The sequence below is a fragment of the Sebastes fasciatus genome, chromosome 18 (assembly GCF_043250625.1).
Source record: "Sebastes fasciatus isolate fSebFas1 chromosome 18, fSebFas1.pri, whole genome shotgun sequence".
In the NCBI taxonomy this organism is placed as follows: Eukaryota; Metazoa; Chordata; class Actinopteri; order Perciformes; family Sebastidae; genus Sebastes; species Sebastes fasciatus.
In genome coordinates this window covers 3,027,147-3,047,240 of record NC_133812.1, presented here as the reverse complement: position 1 = coordinate 3,047,240, position 20,094 = coordinate 3,027,147, and the positions used below count along the sequence as shown (strand labels likewise).

General features: G+C 40.2%; 2 protein-coding genes and 1 non-coding gene across 4 annotated transcripts; 1 reads left to right on the top strand and 2 right to left on the bottom strand.

Moving 5' to 3' along the window:
- Positions 1–5,117: 5,117 nt before the first annotated feature.
- Positions 5,118–14,802, bottom strand: mep1a.1 (meprin A, alpha (PABA peptide hydrolase), tandem duplicate 1). Of its 2 annotated transcripts, none has more exons than XM_074615832.1 (14): positions 14,677–14,802; positions 14,568–14,592; positions 14,437–14,481; positions 14,285–14,325; positions 13,484–13,559; positions 12,259–12,376; positions 11,919–12,094; positions 11,287–11,505; positions 10,277–10,423; positions 9,942–10,157; positions 7,401–7,865; positions 5,599–5,772; positions 5,433–5,517; positions 5,118–5,376 (listed from the first exon to the last, which is right to left on the bottom strand). In XM_074615832.1, the coding sequence occupies exons 1-13, from the start codon at positions 14,731–14,733 to the stop codon at positions 5,468–5,470; spliced, it is 1,809 nt and encodes a 602-aa protein (XP_074471933.1). In that variant the 5' UTR covers positions 14,734–14,802; the 3' UTR covers positions 5,118–5,376; positions 5,433–5,467. The 2 variants fall into 2 exon arrangements, with proteins under 2 accessions (XP_074471933.1, XP_074471931.1); XM_074615830.1 differs by having other exon boundaries at positions 5,118–5,346; positions 14,677–14,801.
- Positions 14,803–16,931: 2,129 nt separating this feature from the next.
- Positions 16,932–17,013, top strand: trnas-gcu (transfer RNA serine (anticodon GCU)). The gene has a single exon. It is a non-coding gene; the product is annotated as a tRNA-Ser (tRNA).
- A 149-nt stretch (positions 17,014–17,162) lies between these two features.
- On the bottom strand, positions 17,163–19,886 carry LOC141756262 (uncharacterized). The gene is made up of 5 exons (XM_074615858.1): positions 18,975–19,886; positions 18,584–18,751; positions 18,441–18,495; positions 18,257–18,351; positions 17,163–18,138 (listed from the first exon to the last, which is right to left on the bottom strand). The coding sequence occupies exons 1-5, from the start codon at positions 18,996–18,998 to the stop codon at positions 17,926–17,928; spliced, it is 555 nt and encodes a 184-aa protein (XP_074471959.1). The 5' UTR covers positions 18,999–19,886; the 3' UTR covers positions 17,163–17,925.
- Positions 19,887–20,094: the final 208 nt, after the last annotated feature.

Here is a 20,094-nt window from a genome sequence, read left to right as displayed (position 1 = left end):
ACTTTCCAAGACAGCCCGGTAGAAAAGTAACATGATCTTCTGCTCCACTCCATAGAACCTGAGTCTGCGTAAAAAGTACATCCGCTAAGGTTTCCAACATGTACCTTCCAGCTGAGAGTGTTGTCGATGTGGACCCCTAAATACCTGTATGAACAGACCTGTGTTATAGGTGTGTTAAAGCGGCAGTAGTCAGTATATTTTTGGCATCATTGGGCAAAAATTCTAACCTTTCAGCATATTGTAATTCAAGTGTTCTGAGAGAAAACTAGACTTCTGCACCTCCTCATGGCTCTGTTTTCAGGCTTTAGAACATCTAGCCCGTGAAGGGAGACTTTGACCAATCACAGGTCATTTCATTGAGAGAGCGTTCCTATTGGCTGTGCTCCGGTCATGTGACCAGAACTTGGCGTTCTTTCACTAGATTTCACAATGTCGGTGGTGTCACAAACTTTCTCATTTTACAGCTAAACCGTGCACTACAAGATGATTCTGAGAACATTTGAGGAGAGAAATAGACATTATCGTAACAGAATATTGATTCATATTTGATCAGCGCTGCCTAGTTTGACCGTTTCGTCGGAGTTTTTGCGAGTGATTGACAGCCGGCTCTTATAGACAGCAGCTGGACAGCAGATCAGCTCTTACTGCTTATTTTCCTCCGGTCTGTGAAATCTTGCAGATGCCGTTTTGCACATTATTTTTTTTCAGGGTACCTGTTTCATGTACTACTGTCACGATATAGCGACCGTTTTATAAAAATAACTTTTTAAAATCATATTTGCTCCAATCTTGCCTACTTCAGCTTTAATGGGTATGACTTCTAACCTCTCTGTGGCTTGGGATAGTATTTTACCAAGTCATGTAGTCCTCAGAAAACAATCTTGCAATGCAAGAGGGGTTGCATATTTGTGTCTAACAGCCATGTCCTCTTTGTGTTAACTGAAGAAACTGCTTGTACATTCCATTCAATCCTCCTGTAGTGTTTTGATTTATTAGAAGAACACAAGTGCTGACACTTCAATTTGCTGTGCCATATCATCACTAATCCCTGATAACGTGCTATATTTCATTTTCCTTATCTTATAATGTCTGTGCTGATATGTATCAAATGTCAATGCAGCTGATTTAGTTGATATTAAAGGAACACTTGATTGATTTATTATCAGTATTATTGCACCTCCAGAAAGTTCAAGGACTTACAAGAGACAGATTTAAAAAGCAACGGTCAAAAATTTAAACCTGCAGTAGGCACAATGTTTTTGGCATCATTGGGCAAAAATTCCATAATAACCTTTCAGCATATTGTAATTCAAGTGTTCTGAGAGAAAACTAGACTCCTCTTGGCTCTGTTTTCAGGCTTTAGAAAATCTAGCCCGTGATGGGAAACTTTGACCAATCACAGGTCATTTCAGAGAGAGAGTGTTCCTATTGGCTGTTCATTCAACAGAGGCAGTCGCAAACTCTGATCAAACGGTCAAACTAGGCAGCGCTGATCAAATATGAATCAATATTCTGTTACTGTAATGTCTATGTCTCACATAAAATGTTTTTAGGAACATTTTGTAGTGTACTGTTTAGCTGTAAAAGAGAAAGTGTGCTTCAGCTGGTGGGCGGTGCTTGGTATTTCCTCAACTGATCTCAACATGGCCAACGGGTCACACACTTTCTCATTTACATTGTTTTCTAACTGGGTGATACCGCCATCAGTGGGCACAACACCAGACCTATTTGAACGAGTCAAAGATGCAGGCTGTGATTCACAGGTCTGGACTCAGGCTAAAGTCAAGCTCCAAAACAGCTGGATCTTACATTTCCCATGATGCAACCAGTAGCTTATTTTGGCAGACCCTGATGACATCATGAGGGTTATTTCCTCAGAGTTGACAAATTATCTCCAGAACCACAGAAGACATTATATAACTGTTTTTACGGGCTGGGTGACGGGTAAACTGATCTCTTAAATTGGTGGTGGTCCCCTTTAAGAGTAATAATCAATCAAGGATAAAACACCTTATCTAAATCATGCTGCTTATTCTGTCCTACAAAGGAAATAGACCTTAACTCACCAGAAAAAAAAATATTTTAAAGTTATTTTGGTGTCCAGCTAAATGAGTTGTAATATTGGAAATGTGGCAATTCTTTGTTTTTTAATGACGTTTTTTTATGTACAAAAAAATCTTGAGCTCAAACTTGACCTTTAACCCTTAGTTGGAAGTTAAGGTACTATGTCATGCCAAAGCAAAAGGCATTAAGTTTCATTTGATCTCTCACTTTGTTGTTGATTGCAGAAAGCAATATACTGTGTACATAATTTACTATGTCTTGTTTATGTTTTGTTTTTTTACATAGTATACTATGACTTTTTTGTCATACTATACTATGACTTTTTCATGACACTATACTATGACTTTTTCATGACTTATTTTATGTCATATATACTATGACTTTTTATGACAATAATGGCATACAATGAATTTGTGACAATTTAATGACATAATATGCTACAGTATATGTTACAACGCAGCTCGTAAAGGGAAAGGCTAGCAACATAAAACCAGATGTGATTGGTAAAATAAACGGATATATTAACAAGGAGCTTGGTTATTTAATACAAACAAAAATGTGTGAGGTAAACTAAAAAGGAAAAAGGACTGGTCGGTGCAGTTAAAAATAAAGAAATAAATCAAACCAAAAGAAGATTCTAAAAAAACAGCACCCTGCACCTAGTGTCTCTAAACATGACAACATTTTCTGAGCGTGAGTAATCCGTCCAGTCCCCAGGGGCCTCATGTATAAACGGTGCGTACGTACTAAAATGTTGCGTACGCTGTGTTTCACGCTCACGCCGGGATGTATAAAAATCAACGTGACGTGAGAATGTGCGGACCGTGCCGCAAACTCTAGACCAGTCGTGAGAATGTGCGGGCCGTCTTCCAAACTCTGTCATCTGGCAGTGTCAAACTACAAAGTCCTGAAACTCCCTAAATGTGTAAAAATATTTTTTCCACTCAACTTACTGAGCTTTATTTATGATGTGGGATCAAAAAAAACAACCCACATATTTCTTAACTAGTTTGCGCATAAAGTTTAACATCAGAGAGGCACAACAAAAACACATTTAAACTAATTTCCCAGAGATGGCATGACTTAACCACCGTGCCAAAAACAAAATCGCGTGCTGCACAATGTGGCAAACCACCATGGTGAGCCTGTGTCCCCTGGAGCTACAGATGGATGAACCGGACCCTGGCACACCTAACAATGAGCCAAATGCAGCAGCTATATGGCGCCGTTTGGATGAGATACACAGAATGTAAAGCAACGAGGTGAGTTGAGACAAACATTTTTTTTTAACAAGGTCTTTTAATATATGACTTATCCCACCATCATTCATTCTTTTTAATTCGTTGCATATATATATATATTATCCTTCATTGTATTGACAATCTCTCTCTGTGACTCCAGCACAGCGTATAGTATATTTGAGGACGCGGCCAGACCGGCGCCTCTCAGCAGTCAAGGCACGGGGCGCAGCTGATCGTGCGCCTTCGGAAGCCTTCGGGAACCTTCGGGAGCGCACGGTCAGCTGCTGTGGAGACGTTGCGTTTGTTACTGATTCCTGATGAAAGACCATCAAATAAAATATGTTTTCTAGCTTCCACCTCAGTAACAAACATTTCAATTTCACACTCTGTGAAATTCTTCTTTTTTGTTCCTTTTCCAGCGTGATTTGCCGTTGTTATTTGGACAATAAGTGACAGCATGGCGCGTGTTTATAGTCATTTGCATAGTTATTAATGGGAGGAGACAAGGCGGACCAAGTGGCACGTGCAGCTGCGCTCAATTTCACGTCAAGTGGGATGTATAAAGGAAAGGTGCGCAGGAACAGGCGTACGCATGGTTTTATACATGTGAAAATTTCTGTGCGTACGTACTTTTCCAATTTTGTGAGTACGCCATCTTCCAGTGTGAAAGCTGCGCAGTCTTTTATACATGAGGCCCCAGGTACTTTAGCTGACGAGTACCTCAATTATTTTAAATTCACAAAGTTAACCAAAATTAACATTTACATGTAACAACTCAACAACAATAACGGGAGGCACATTGGCGAGATGAAAATGCCAGCTGCGTAGTGACTGTTGAGTCGGCCTGGTATTTGATGCTTTAGTCCCCAAATTGCACACTCTGGATTGGAGAGCTGGAACAAGTGCCGCTCCAATCAGGATCCCTGGCTCTTCAGACAGGTGGAGATGAGTCACGCCTCAGCAGGAGGAGCAAGTGGTATGCAGGGGTCCACACATCTTTTTCAGCATAAAAATCAACACTCTAGAAGAAGACACATGTAGCAGGCGTCGGCAGTGGCTGTAACACTATGACTTTTTGACATACTAAACTATGACTTCATGCCTTTCTTGACATTTTATATTATGACTTTTTGACATTGTAATGGCATACTTTACTATGACTTTTTAACTTTTTTGACATACTATATTATGACTTTTTAATGACTTTTTTGACATACTATACTATGGCTTTTTGACTTTTTGACATACTATACTATTACTTTTTATGACTTTTTTGACATACTATACTATGACTTTTTATGACTTTTTGACATACTATACTATGACTTTTTGTCTTTCTTGACATACTATACTATGTCCTTTTGACTTTCTTGACTTATTATATTATGACTTTTTTGGCATTGTCATGACATACTTTACTATGACTTTTTTGACATAATATATTCTGACTTTTTGACATACTCTATTGTGACTCTTTTGTGACTCTTTTGACATACTATATTATGACTTCATAACTTTCTTGACATACTATATTATGACTTTTTTGGCATTGTAATGGCATTCTTTACTATGACTTTTTGACTTTTTGACATACTATACTATGACTTTTTTGACATACTAAACTATGACTTCATGACTTTCTTGACATACTATATTGTGACTTTTTTGACATTGTAATGATATTGTGTTTTATTATATTAACTTATTGCATCCTTTTAAAACAATCGAAAACCAAATATAAATACTAGTTTATCAATCAGTTTATCAAGCAGCCACTTTTACATCACAAAACAAAAGAAACATACCACAGGCTTGTTCTTTAATAGCTTCATTTAATAGCTTTTAATAGGATAACAGTTCAATGCGAAAGAACTTTTTTGTTCAAAATGATGACGTTCATCAAAAGCTTTTTATGTAAATACAGTATTTTAACTATTAATTATAGATTATGTACCAAATATAACTTTACTGTGTCACAGCAGTAATCTTCCATCCTTTCTTTATCTTCATAGGTGGTTCTTCTCAGCCGCATATGTTGCATCTGATTATTTTAAATGAAAAAAAAAAGTAACTTCACATACAAGTGTGATGTAATCTGTGAAATAGAAAAAGTGTCTGATGTCTTACCTCCAGTTAATCATGATATCAAATCCTGTGTGACCTTACTCCTTGGGATCAATGGGAACTTCTGTTTTGATCAGTGATGTTATATCTGTGGACAAAGCAGTAATTACCTGTGATGCCTGCATCCTGACACACAACGCAAACAACACCGAACGAGAAGACCACTCACCCTCGAAGTCAATGAAGATGATGAGGTCGTCGTTCTTGAGGTAATTGCGCCGCCTGAGGTCAAAGTGCTTGATGAAGTTACTCCAGCCCCATGATTGGCCTCTGTAGCATTCACAGGAAGGGTCATTCGTCCCCACCTTGGAGGGATTGTCCCAAAACAACTTTCCATCTGACGCTAGAGGACACAAAAACACAGAATCGCCATGTATTCAATGATACTTTCGTCATCGCAGAACAACCTGTGATTTCATATTGTTGAAAGCTGGCGTGCGTGATGGATGAGTGCTTTTGGGGCGACGGTCGGTTGTATCACAGCTATCGAATGGCTCGTCATAACATTTTGAAGAGAAAAACAAAAAAATTACTCACCCATCAGCCTCGGCTGTACTTTGTTTTTACCGGGAAATTAATATGTTTGCATGCAAATGATCTGTTAAACATCATTATGTCACCACTGCCATTGTGAGCGTGTTAGCATGCCGACCTTAGCATTCACAGCTTCATAGGCCCTGTTCAGACCTGGCATTAGAATGCGTCTCCACATGCGTCGCTGGTTCAAACTTGGGTCCCTTCTTTGTGGAGTTAGCATGTTCTCCCCGTGTCAGCGTGGGTTTTCCAAGGTGCCCAGGTTTCCTCCTACAGTCCAAAGACATGCAGGTTAGGTTCATTGTTGACTCTAAATGTCCCGTAAGTGTGAATGTGAGTGTGAATGGTTGTCTGTCTCCATGTGTCAGCCCTGTGATAGTCTGGCGAACTGTCTAGGTTGTACCCCGCCTTCACCCAATGTCAGCTGGGATCGGCTCCACTGTACTTAGCGCTGTCCACTTGTGATCCGATCACTCAGGACGCACGTTAACGCCAGGTCTGAACAGGGCCAGAGAGCTGTATAGCATGGATGTAGAATCTAAAGGTGAATTTAAGAGGCGGTTCGATTGCATACAAACTCAATGGAAAGACACAAATGGACGCCAATTAGGCACAAATTCCCGTGTACGATTTGAGGCAAAGATGCGTCAGTGCGAGTTGAAAATGTTTTAATTTGAGTGATAATTGGCGCTCATCTCCATGGCATTTTGAACTGTTCATAGAAGATCTAGACTAAAACATTTTGAGATGTTGTCTTCAGGAGTTTGTTATACTGGATCCGAATGAAACATTTTCATATTTCTACCTTTTAAGTTGACCATTTAGTTTATGCTTTGGAAAACATTTTTAATAGCAACAGTTGCTTAAAGTAGGGCTGTCAATAGTAGGGCAAATTTGTTTTAACGGCACTAATATCTTGAACGCATTAACACAACTTGCAATTTTGTAGCGGGCTCAGTTTCAAAGCTGCAAGAGTGAAGATACTAAAGAATTCATCGGTACCAACCATGTCATACTAGCTTGTCGGGAAGGAGGTTAAATAACGCTCCAAACAACAGCTGTTGTTGCCTGTTGGACTTGAGTTATATTGTTTTATGCTAAATGCTGTACCTGTGAGGTTTTCCGGACAATATCTGTCATTGTTTTGTGTTGTTAATTGATTTCCAATAATAAATATATATACAGAGCAAGCATATTTGCCCACTCCCATGTTGATAAGAGTATTAAATACTTGACAAATCTCCCTTTAAGGAACATTTTGAAAAAATAAAAAATTTGCGATTAATTTGCGATTAAATATTTGAATCGATTGACAGCCCTAGTTTAAAGGGATCTATAAATAATGTTTCACAGTCCAATTGAATGTGGTTGTAATTATGTTATATATGTATTGTACTGTCTTAATCCCTCTGAAGACAATAGATAAGGAGCACTTACTCTGCCTCATATCAGTGGTGAGGCTGCGAGCGGTGGACATCCTCAGCTTGATGTCTGGGTCTTGGTCCATCACCACCAAGGTGGCCTGTCTGTTTATGGCCGGCCACTGCATCACCGCATCATTCTCCCCGCTGACCAGGTGGAAGTACAGCCCAGTGTAGTTGCCCGTGTAATCAGTGTAACTCGACAACGGCATGATACGAACACCGTAACCGTAGCCCTCAGGGCTGTAGAAACGAGGGCTGTCGATAACCGTGTCTCTGTCGGCCATTTCCATGATCTTGGAGAAGTTCTGGATCGTCCACGCGGCGTTGGGGCAGCGTGTCTCGGTCAGGCTGATGTCGTCGATGTAGATGCCACCGGCGGATGCGGAGGGATCGTTGCGCACGGCTTGGAAAGCATAGCGGAATTTTTCCCCTACCTCCATTGGGACGTGGGCGATCTTCCACGTGTGGTCGGAATCCCCTGGGTCATGGGGAAAGGACAAGATGACAAATGTTACTATGTGTGGCAATATTGTTTGTATGTTAAGTAGAGGGATAGTGAAGTAGTGAGGTTTCACTTAAAGGTCCCATATTATAAAAAAGGGACATTTTCATGTTTTTTATTATAAAGCAGGCTTCAGTCCTATATAAATACTGTGAAAGTATTGAAACGCTCAATCCACAGGGAAATAGACACAGATAGTATTCAGAAACTCTGCATTTGAAACAAGCAGTCAGAATTTTTGTCCATTTGTGATGTCACAAATCTACAATATTTAGACCCTTTGCATAGTTTTAAACGTAAACATTCTAAATGTGTCCCAGTTTATTCCTGGTTGCAGTGTATGTGAATGTCATCAGCTGACAGGAAGTAAACATGGACCCAAGCTGTTGCCTAGCAACGCAATTCTGTTGCAATTCCATCGCAATTCCGTCTAAATGCGCTAAAAAGGAGCTTTAAAACAGAGGGTAAATACAGGCATATTCAGGCCGACAGTATGAGGAAAATATTTTTTTTTTTAACATTACAGCATGTAAACATGTTCTATAAGAAACACAAATTACAAGTATGAACCTGAAAATGAGCACGATATGGGACCTTTAACATTAGCCCTTAGCCAGGGTTTACTGACTAGTTTGACATTTTGGGAAATATTCACTTTCTTGCCAAGAATTAGATGAAATAATTCATACCACTCTCACATCTGTCCATTAACCCTCTGAAAACCACAATATGATGGAAGTATATGATGGCCATTCCCATGCTCACTTATGTCTCATAAGTTCTTGCAGCAATTTTGGGGTTGATACCATTTGTTACACAGATTTGGTGCTAAATTTAACAATTTTTATTTACCACTCGAGAATTGATAAAAATGATCAATAATCCCTCCCAAATAACACATTAAGACACCAAGACCTTGAGGAACACCATAGAAAAAGCCATGCTGTGATTTGATATCAAAAACTTTTGACTTATGGAGATTTCTGGAAGAATTGCATTTTCGGCGATTGGATGGCGAGCACTTCTATTATGTAAACTGCTCAGAAACCCCCTTAATCTAATGGCTAATCAGTCTAGCTAGGAAAGCCATCCATCCTCTGTTGGATCGATGGCATCCTCCTCTTGTTAGAAGTGGGAGCCGAATGCCAAATATCTTCCACAGAGATAAACAACACGTTAATTTTGTCCCGCCAAAACGTTTTAAATGATTACTTCTCAATCATAACCCGATTTTTTTTAGGAAATGACATACACTGTCCACACATTTCTACAAGCTCTGTGGATGTATTATTTATTTTTTTTGAATATTAAAGGTCTCATATCGTGCTCATTTTCAGGTTCATTCTTGTATTTTGGGTTTCTTCTAGAAAATGTTTACATGCTGTAATGTTAAAAAAAAAAAAAACGTTATTTTCTTCATACTGTCGGCATGAATATACCTGTATTTACCCTCTGTCTGAAACTCTCCGTTTTAGTGCATTTCAATGGAATTGCAACGGAATTGCGTTGCTAGGCAACAGCTTGGGTCCATGTTTACATCCTGTCAGCTGATGTTATTTACATACACTGCAACAGGAAATAAACTGGGACACATTTAGAATGTTTACGTTTAAAATCGTGTAATGGTCTAAATATTGTAGTTTGTGACATCACAAATGGACAGAAATCCTAACGGCTTGATTCAAATGCACAATTTCTGAATACGGACTGTGTGTGTTTCTCCGTATATGGAATGTTTCAATACTTTCACAGTATTTATATAGCACTTAAACCTGCTTTATACTATAACAGACATGAAAATCTCACTTTTACAATATGGGACCTGTAACCTATGTAAAAATGTTATCAATAAGACCTTTAACTATCTAGGCAGTAAGTAACAGTCTAACTTGTATGTTATGATGTCTTAAAATAACTTGATTTGAATATCATTTGAAACTACTGAGCAGCTAAACCAGCTAATATTTGCCTTGATGCAAAGCTGTGTAGCTATGGCTCCAGGTAGTTGCTGGGAAATATGTCCTGTCATAAACATGCCCACTTCATAAATACCATAAAAGATGTGTATCTTCTTCATTCTACGAATGGTGCCTGTGCCATCGTCCGTCTTGACCCAGATCACCAGCCTGTCCTTGGAGCTCCCGGTCATCTTGTAGAAGAACTGCAGACACTGAAGCCTCCTCTTGGGGTAGAGAGTTCGCGATTCCAGCAGTGCAGACTCCTTAGGGTTCCCAGTCATGGTGCTGAAGTGCATGAAGTAGCCAGCATCTAGAAGAGCGAAGACAAGACGAGCTCTTAACCGCATGCAACTTCATTTCTTCCATGCTGTCTGAACTTAGAATAATCAGTAATTGGTATTTTTAAAAGAGACATTATTCAACTCTGACCTCTGCATTGTCCCAGGAGTGTGTGATCCTCTGTATCCACACTGCTCTTAGTATGAACCCAGTCGGCGTCATCAGAGGTGGCCTGGATCATCCCGCAGATGCTGGCGTACTCAAAGGCACACTGGTCCAGCAGGGTGAGAGGACCAGCTGGGGAGGGAAGGGGGTCAAGAGTCATTTGACAGTTTTGGTGCATTTTGTTCTTTGGAGGCTTTTGTACACGCTGAATCCTACTCCCTAAAGACTCCGATCATTTCTGTTCAATAATACCGCATTCGGTCCATTGCGCACCTTGGCACTGGCCCTTGCTTACTCTGCAGCAGAATACTGTGCCCCTGTCTGGTCCAGGTCACCCCATACACACCATGTGGACACCCAGCTCAACACAACCATGCGAATCATAAGCGGGACTATTCGTTCAACACCACTCCCCTGGCTCCCTGTCCTATCCAATATAACCCCCCCACATATCCGGCGAGTAGCATCTACTCAAAGGATGCTTCAAAAGGTCGAAGACTCTCCCCATCTACCAATCCATGCAGACATCTTCAACCCACCCACTGCCCGTCTTCCATCTAGACGACCGATATGGAAGAATACCCCACCAGCCGACTTCACCACCCAATCAGCTTGGGAAAAGGAATGGGAGTCCAAGGATGTCCCAAACAAACATCTGGTGTCAGCCCCCACCCAACAGGTCCCTGGCACCAACCTGCCAAGGATACAGTGGTCAACTCTTAATAGATTCAGGTCCGGACATGGCCCCTGCTTGGCCAGCCTTCACAAATGGGGCAGCAGCCCAAGCCCATTGTGTGCCTGTGGAGAGGTGCAAACAATGGAACACATCATTGAAGCTTGCCCGCTCCACAGTCTAAAAGGAGGGTTAGACACCCTCCATACAGCAGACCAGGAGGCAACTGCATGGCTCAAGGACTTTGCATTCGCTAAATAAAATAAAATAAGAAAAAACAACATGTCAACATAGGAAATTTACTCATGCAACATATACGTACAGCAGTTGTACATCCGGTTGAGCCTGAAGGTGTCCATCTTGCTGAAGTCGAGGTACTGGCCAATGATGTTGTAGAACTCTGGGATTTTGGTGGTGATGGTGGGGAGGTCGTTCTGATTGAAGGAGAAGGGCCTGTAATGCATGACGGACTCGTAGTCGTACGCCGTGTTTTGGTCGGTGATGTAGTCATCGTTGTACTTGTTGAAGTTGTGTTGAAGTCCTGCGGGAAATTTCATGTCCATTTAGTCTTTCCTACCACACAAAATGCCAAAATAAGTGTTAAAGGTCCCATTTTGTGCTCATTTTCAGGTTCATACTTGTATTTTGTGTTTCTAATAGAACATGTTTACATGCTATAATGTTCTTAAAAACCTCATATTACGACTTTTTTATGACTTTATTCTCGTAATATTATGACTTTTCTAAATCTCAGATTTATTTTTCTTCCTCAATGTGGCCCTAGTACTCCGTCGTACCGTCGTACCATAGACCTACAACAATGATAAATAAAAATGAAAATGTAAACAAAGAACAGTTATTAATTTCCATTTTTATAAATCCACAGGGAGCCACTGGAGAGGGGCTAAAGAGCTGCGGGTTGCAGACCCCTGACCATGAAGTTCCTAGACGTACCCGGTGTGACCTGATCCAGCCAGATGTCGACATAGTCATCCCTGTCTGTGCGGGACTGTTCATGGTAGAATCCCAGAGCGTGGAGCAGCTCATGTTCAATCACTGCCTTGTGATCACAGCCTGACCCCAAAGACAGAATCTGGCCGGTCTGCTGGTCACCAACGCTGGAGAAACACCTAAAATGGTAGAAGCAGTTGCATAAAGTTATAGCTTGAACTTAAACCCATGACTGAAGCTGATTTCAATGCACAGAGAGTTATTTGAATTTTGAACTCTGTAAATTGGTATCTATTCTGCAGCAGCTATCTGTAACAGTAGATTTTTGCAAATGCAGCCATACCCTCCTCTCTTTTCAAACTTGATGAATGTTTTCTCTCCTTCGTAAGGCTTGAAGTCAACACAAGACTTCAGGCGATACATTTCGAAAGCCTGATGGACGCAGCCCTTGGTGTTCAGATCTGAGAAGGGAAAGAAACAGTCACGACAGAGGACGGAATGTTGTTTTTTTTGGCATAATTGGTCAAAAATTCCATAATAACCTTTCAACATATTGTAATTCAAGTGTTTTGAGAGAAAACTAAACTTCTGCTCCTCCTCATGGCTCTGTTTTCAGGATTTAAAAAAAAAACTAGGCCGTGACGGGAGACTTTGGCCAATCACAGGTCATTTCAGAGAAAGAGGGCGTTCCTATTGGCTGTTCATTCAACGGAGGCAGCTGTCAATCACTCGCAAACTCCGATCACACGGTCAAACTAGGCAGCGCTGATCAAATATGAATCAATAGACTGTTACTGTAATGCCTATTTCTCTCCTCAGATGTTTTCAGAATCATCTTGTAGTGTACTGTTCAGCTGTAAAATGAGAAAGTTTGCTCCGGCTGGTGGGCGGTGCTCGGTATTTCTTATCTCAACATGACTGCCGGGTCACCAGCTTTCTCATTTGACAGCTAAACAGTACACTAAAAAATGTTTTTGAAAACATTTTATGCGAGAAATAGGCTGTACAGTAACAGAATATTGATTTATATTTGATCAGCGCTGGCTAGTTTGATCGGCGTTTGTGAGTGATTGACAGCTGCTCAGAGACGGCGAGGCTCCAGCTCGGCTCTGATTGGTTGTTTTCCTCCGGTCTGTGGAATCTTGCAAATGCCATTCGGAGGAGACCGGAGGACATAGAGACACATGATTTTTTTCAGACCTTACCTGTCTCATGTCAGGATAGAGTGTCCTTTTTATAAAAATAACTTTTTTAAATCATATTTGCTCCAACCTGCCTACTGCTGCTTTAATAGTAACATGATCAGATGTGCTGCTTCCACATTAATTTGTAGAGAGAGGTAATAAAACTGGGGAAATGGTGCTCCCTTGTGGAGCCCCAGTATTAGTAATAATGGAAGACACAGCCCCATTTACTCTAACACGCTGTAATCAGTCGGTCAGAAAGGACTCGACCCATCAGATGGTTCCAGACTGGGGCTTACTAACTCTGGGCCGTACATGTGACAGTGAGTATTTACAGTCAATACAGTGTTCAGAGTGTACTGAATATTAAAAAAAGAAACTCACCCAAATCATCACCCAGAATGTAAGGAATTGGAAATTTCCATCTGTATCTTTTGTCAGCCAAGGCATTCCTTCCTTCCTGTTGCATAAGAGAAGTGTTTGAAAAGAAATGTGACCATAAACCTAATCGAGGCTAATAAAAACACACAATAAAGCCAGTGTTGTTATCTGAAATAGTTCTATAACCCTAAAGTTCAAGAGCAAGAGGGCCGAGAGCAGCAAGACACGTGATTGCGCACAAACAAAGTTGCCAATGAAACAGTCAAGAGATGATTAGCAGTGATTAAAGGTCCCATATCGTGCTCATTTTCAGGTCCATACTTGAATTTTGTGTTTCTACTAGAACATGTTTTCATGCTGTAATGTTAAAAAAAACACTCGTTCTGTCTGTCTGAGTATGCCTGTATTTACCCTCTGTCTGAAACGCTCCGTTTTAGCACATTTCAACGGAATTGCGTTGCTAGGCAACAGCTTGGGTCCATGTTTACATTCTGTCAGCTGATGTCATTCACATAAACTGAACAGGAAATAAACTGGGACTTATTTAGAATGTTTACGTTTAAAACCGTGTAACGGTCTAAATATTGTAGATTTATGACATCACAAATGGACAGAAATCCTAATGGCTTGTTTCAAATGCACAAATTCTGTTTTGATAGTTTAACAGTAATTATATAGCACTTAAACCTGCTTTATAATATATAAGACATGAAAATCTCACTTTTTACAAATTGTGGACCTTTAAGCAAAAGCATTTTCCCTGAAAAATAAGGAAAATAAAATTCATATCAAAATACAACTTACTGGAATCAAAATGTCCCCTTCAAGCAGGTTGGCGTCTGATCCTGCAGCACAGGAACAAACGTTGTGTTTAAATCAGCAACAAACACATTTTACATTTTACATCAGGAAATACAGGACCAGGATCAATGAACAATCAAAATGTCGTAGGTCACCTGGGTTTAGGATGGGGTTCTCATCCTCGCCATTCTCGTACACCTCTGTAACACAAACACAGACACGGCTCAGACTCTTTTCAACAACTGTTAGGCTGCGTCTTTTTAAGAAAGATAATGTTTTGACATACCATGTACCTCGGGGGAAACAGGTATCTGAATAACACAAAACCAATGTAAGCCGTCACCCAGTTAATGACCACATCACATCATGCTAATCATTCATGAATAAATACTTACAGTATATGAAGTGGCAAGGGCCACCAGACCAAACAATAACAGGACTCGCTCCATCATCACGCTGTGTCACGGAGTAAATGTTGCCGCTTTGCTGTAAATTTGCACGTTGACAAGATATGACCTTTAGCCCTCGATGAAGTTTATGAAGGTTATAAATAACCGAAGGACTTTGAGTCAGCGGTGTTACTGATTGGTGAGCTGATTTATGAAGTGTTTGCACACGGCATGACATGGACAATGGCTGCAATGGCATGCTTTCTTTACACTACCTGGGCGTATTATGGGATTTTGTTATAACATCTTATAGCTCCCCTAAATTCAGAAATTTCTTTCCAGCTCATTGATGATGTGTTATGTTATATACTGTATATATATATATACACAGTATATATATATATTTATATATATATATATATATATATATATATATATATATATATATATATCAGTCATTTTCTGGTTGGATGGCTGTACTTTCACTCAAGTGTGGCGTTCAGGTACTCCATCCACCACTGAGTTCTACCCATGTTGGTTTTGGTTTTCTCTTCAATTGTTTTCTCCAATTTCCCAACCTTGCAAAGTTATGCAGTTAGACTTGGAGACTCACACATTTCAAAGTTACTTTTTGGGGAGGCAATAAAATGAGGCTACTAGTCAGTGGCGGCTGGTGGAAATGCTTCTAGGTAGGGCTGTGCCACATCCAATCAATTTCAGCAAACATCCCGGTATGATTTAATGCAAAAAAAGTGAAGGTATCAAAAACACATTACTACTTTGCAGTTAAATAATTAACAATTATTTTATTCCAACAGGAAGAGTAAATAATGCTTTGAAAAACACAACAGTATAAAATGTACTCAGTGGTGGAATGTAACTAAGTACATTAATACAATTTTGATGTATTTCTACTTTACATGAGTATTTCCATGTTCTGCTACTTTCTACTCCACTACATCTCAGAGGGAAATATTAGACTTTTTACCCCACTACATTCATCTGACAACTTTAGTTACTTTACAGATTCAGATTATTAATACAAAATATAATCGCATTACAATCAAATTACACATATTACTGGGTGCATTCCATATTTAAAACACAAATATTGACAATTTATATAATTATAATTATCATTATTATTATTAGTAGTAGTAGTAGTAATGTTTTGTTGTGTGTGACTCAGGGAGGGCGGCGCCCTAACGCCCTCTATTGGCCGGCCGCTTCCTTTTACTAGTTCTGATGTGTCTTTTGTTATGAGTCAAGTGAAGGTAGAGGAGTCAGTCACTTGTGTGTTTTTTTACAAGGATCCAATTGAACCACTAGATGGCGACAAATACTCAGGCCAGTGTGTTCTGTGTGGTGTAAACTCAGTTCACTCACAAATAGCAACAGTTTGAGTCTGCAAAGAGGTCAAATAGACCCCAAGATTACACCTGCAGTTGGTTTTATGGTTGGGGATTCACATATTTACTGGGAGAAATATTTTACTCTAATGTCACAGTTCCAGTGGTTTGACTAAGTTTTCACAATATGAATCTCTTAATAAAACATTCAGTGCTGTTAAGGATAACTTGGAGGCTACCTATTGTTAAAGGCTTTCTAGTAGTCTATTACAACCCTGAAAGGAGCAACTCTCCCAATCCCACTCAAACACAATATTATGGTCATTTGTGATATTGAAGATTATCCAAATTGCACTGGTCTGAGGGCATTTTAGTGGTTCTTAAATGTTATGGACATAATGAGTATTCCCAAATTTCCCCTTTGATAATCTTAAATGTTCATGTGGCTAACGTTAGTTAAAGCTTGAGCCGGGTGGAAGCACTGCTGTGACATCACAACATATTCAGTTAGGCTATATTATTTAACTTGACTAGCTAGTTCCGTTGCAGAAATGTAGCCGATGCTAACGTCACCTAGAAGGTTACACAGGTGTAGTTAACCGGGCTAACGTCCTGTGTGTGCTTGTTTAGGGGGTGAAAGAGAGAGAGAGTGTAACGTAGATGACAACAGGCATGTTATCCACAACTTTAGTCGTAGTCAGAGTTATCGTGGCTCATTAGCACATTCGCACGGCTAACTAGCACGTTAGCTAACGTTAGCATGGCAACGTTACGTTCCTGCCATAGCTAGGTCCGATTAGCTTCCTACGAGGGAAGTTTAGCCATATCTTTGTCTACGAATATAACAGAACAGTTGTTCCGACAGACTGAAGGGATGTTTATCTTGCTCCTCTACCACCCTCTTCGCACCGGGACGAGGTGGCCGAGTGGTTAAGGCGATGGACTGCTAATCCATTGTGCTCTGCACGCGTGGGTTCGAATCCCATCCTCGTCGATATCTTTTCACGTTATCAATATTTATCCTATTAAAACAGTGTAGTACGGCTTAGTGTTTTACTATATTTTATGTATGATCATATTTAATTGATATTTTGTTGACAGTAAACGGCAGCGTTTCTCTTTGGTAGACCAGCTGTTTACACATTCAAGATCAGGTTATTTATTTTGGTTGTCACATTAACAAAATATTGCACCATGCTTTACAGCATTAGTCACAAACTGATGTTTTGGGAATTTTCTTTCACATAGTTTTGTTGTTACATGACCATATTACAATACTATACTACAAACAGCCCCCACCATACTTTAAAGCAAGCATTACTGCATTATTTCCTCCACTGTGCACTTTAAAGGTCCCATATCGTGCTCATTTTCAGGTTCATACTTGTATTTTATGTTTCTACTAGAACATGTTTACATGATTTAATGTTAAAAAAACAACTGTATTTTCCTCGTACTGTCTGCCTGAATATACCTGTATTCACCTTCTGTCTGAAACGCTCCGTTTTAGTGCATTTCAACGGAATTGCGTTACTAATTAACAGCTTGGGTCCATGTTTACTTCCTGTCAGCTGATGTTATTTACATACACTGCAACAGGAAATAAACTGGGACACATTTAGAATGTTTATGTTTAAAACCGTGTAATTGTCTAAATGCTGTAGATCTGTGACATCACAAATGGACAGAAATTCGAATGGCTTGTTTCAAACGCATAATTTCTGTGTGTTTCTCCGTATATTGAGCGTTTTGATAGTTTAACAGTATTTATATATCACTTAAACCTGCTTTATAATGTAAAAGACCTGAAAATCTCACTGTTTACATTATGGGACCTTTAAATGAAGGCTTTCACATAAAACCACAACCCACATTCCTTTGCTTTTCATCTTTTTTTTTTGTTGTTTTATTTAAAGTAGTCCTCATCTGCTTGATAGGCTCTGTTGTAACGTCCCTCACTTCTGTCCGTATGTTTCTCATCATTGCAGCTCTCCTGGGAACCAGCAGGGCATCGTGATCCTCCTGCAGCTCCGTAATGACTCCCGTCCGGTCCAGGAGAGAGGTGGATCGACTCTGCCTGTCCTCCCGTGAGGTCGTCTGTGGCTCGGCTGCTTGTTGTCTACGAGCGAGAAACAGGAAATGAAGTGGAATACAAGGAAATAACCACCACCAAACTACACTATTATATTACTTTTTGGACAGTATGCTTGTTTTGTTGCACTCGCATTTGACGTTACCTTGTGGTCCCGATGATGTTGATCTATGGCATACTGGTACTTGGCTGCGTTCAGTCCTAGGGCACCGGCTAGTCTCTCGCCAAGGAAATCGCAAGCTAATTTTGGGCAACAATGACATAACTCAGGGAGACTTTCTTTACAGCTATAATCATGCCTATTGTGGATTAAATGTCACGTTACGTACTCAGCAGTGAAATCCTCCCAAGTAGAAAGGCCACACTCTTGAAGGACAACCTAGTCTGAGAAAGAAGAGACAAGACAACTTAATGACATGTCCTACTTAATGACAACTAAACATGAAATGTCTCCCCTGTAACAGTGTCCCACCTTCTCTGCAGGTTCTCTGAAGGGAGGCCTGTTTGACGACTGCTCCTCTTCCTCCTCCTCTTCGCTGTCTTCCTCCTCCAGGGTTTCGCCGCTGGAGAAGTGGATGACCCTCCTCTGTTTGGACAGGGCAGGACTCCCAAACTGGGTTTCCTGTATGTCTGGTGACATCTGACAGATTTGGACAGGGCTTTACAGAAGCTTTTTGTTTGTACTGACACGTTGTCACATTAACTGTGTGCAGCATGTTGTCACTTTATAGGCCTTTTTTATATACCGACAGAGGTCTTCCAAAGTCACACACAGCTGTTAAAAGTTTGCTAGAGTGCTACTGAACACAATCTGTTAAGCTAACACATCTCTGTTTGTTTTGCTTCACTATTACAACACTTACTTCCTGGTGGTGGCTGTTGTTCATTCTTCATAAGTCTTTTCTTTGTCGCTCCAAATGCAACGCCGTCAATTCGTTCTACCTGTCACAGCTGTGTGTCCATCCACGCCGACTCTGCTTTGTGGAGAAAAAACAACTACAGGATGCAGGAACACTCTTGAAACCTGAGACGCAGAATACAGCAGTGCACACCTTATCACAGGACAGAGGTTAGAGAGTCAATGTTGATGCAATCAGTTTCATTCTCAGGCTTGAGGGGCTGGGCTTGTAGTAGCGCTGTGTAGAATGTCAATGTAGGTGGCCTAAAGTCAGATTAAACATTCCATTCATTCATATCTACATGCTGTATATCTGCTGGTTTCAGCACTTCATATGTAAGTGGAGTATTCAAATCCAGGAGACCACTTTTTTTTTTTGATGCAACTCAGCCTGACTTCAGCCTCTTAAATAATCCAAATTTGGGACGGCACTAGCATCCTGGTTGTGGCTCAATCTACATCATTCAAATTAGTATAATATTATAACATTAAATAAAAAAAGTATAATGTTAATATAGTAGTATAATGTCAGCATAATATTAAAGAGGACCTATTGTGCTTTTCCTCTTTCCTTTAGTGTGTTATGTCGTTTTTTGTGCATTTGAAAGGTCTGCAAAGTTTCAAAGCCCAAAGTCCACGCCAAAGGGAGTTACTCTCTCCCACAGAAACACTGCTCCTGAACTGCCTTAAACGCCTCGCTTGAAATCCCACCTTTTCTTCCGTAACGTGATGATGTCACCAAGTAATATTTGCATAATGCCTGACTTGCAGCTATTTGCACACCCTCAAATATAGCTAGTCAGAGCGGAGCTGGGGCGGAGTCCCAAGTGTTATGTTCGGTTGACCAATCAGAGCAGACTGGGCTTTCCGGGAGAGGGGGGGGGTACAGCGTTTTCTTTTTTAGCATTAAAGCATGTACACATGTTCTAGTAGAAACCCAAGTATGCACCTGAAATACAGCGTTTTCTTTTTTAACATTAAAGCATGTACACATGTTCTAGTAGAAACCCAAGTATGCACCTGAAAATGAGCATCATATATAATTATATAATGTTTTCACATCATTTCATATAATAGTATATACC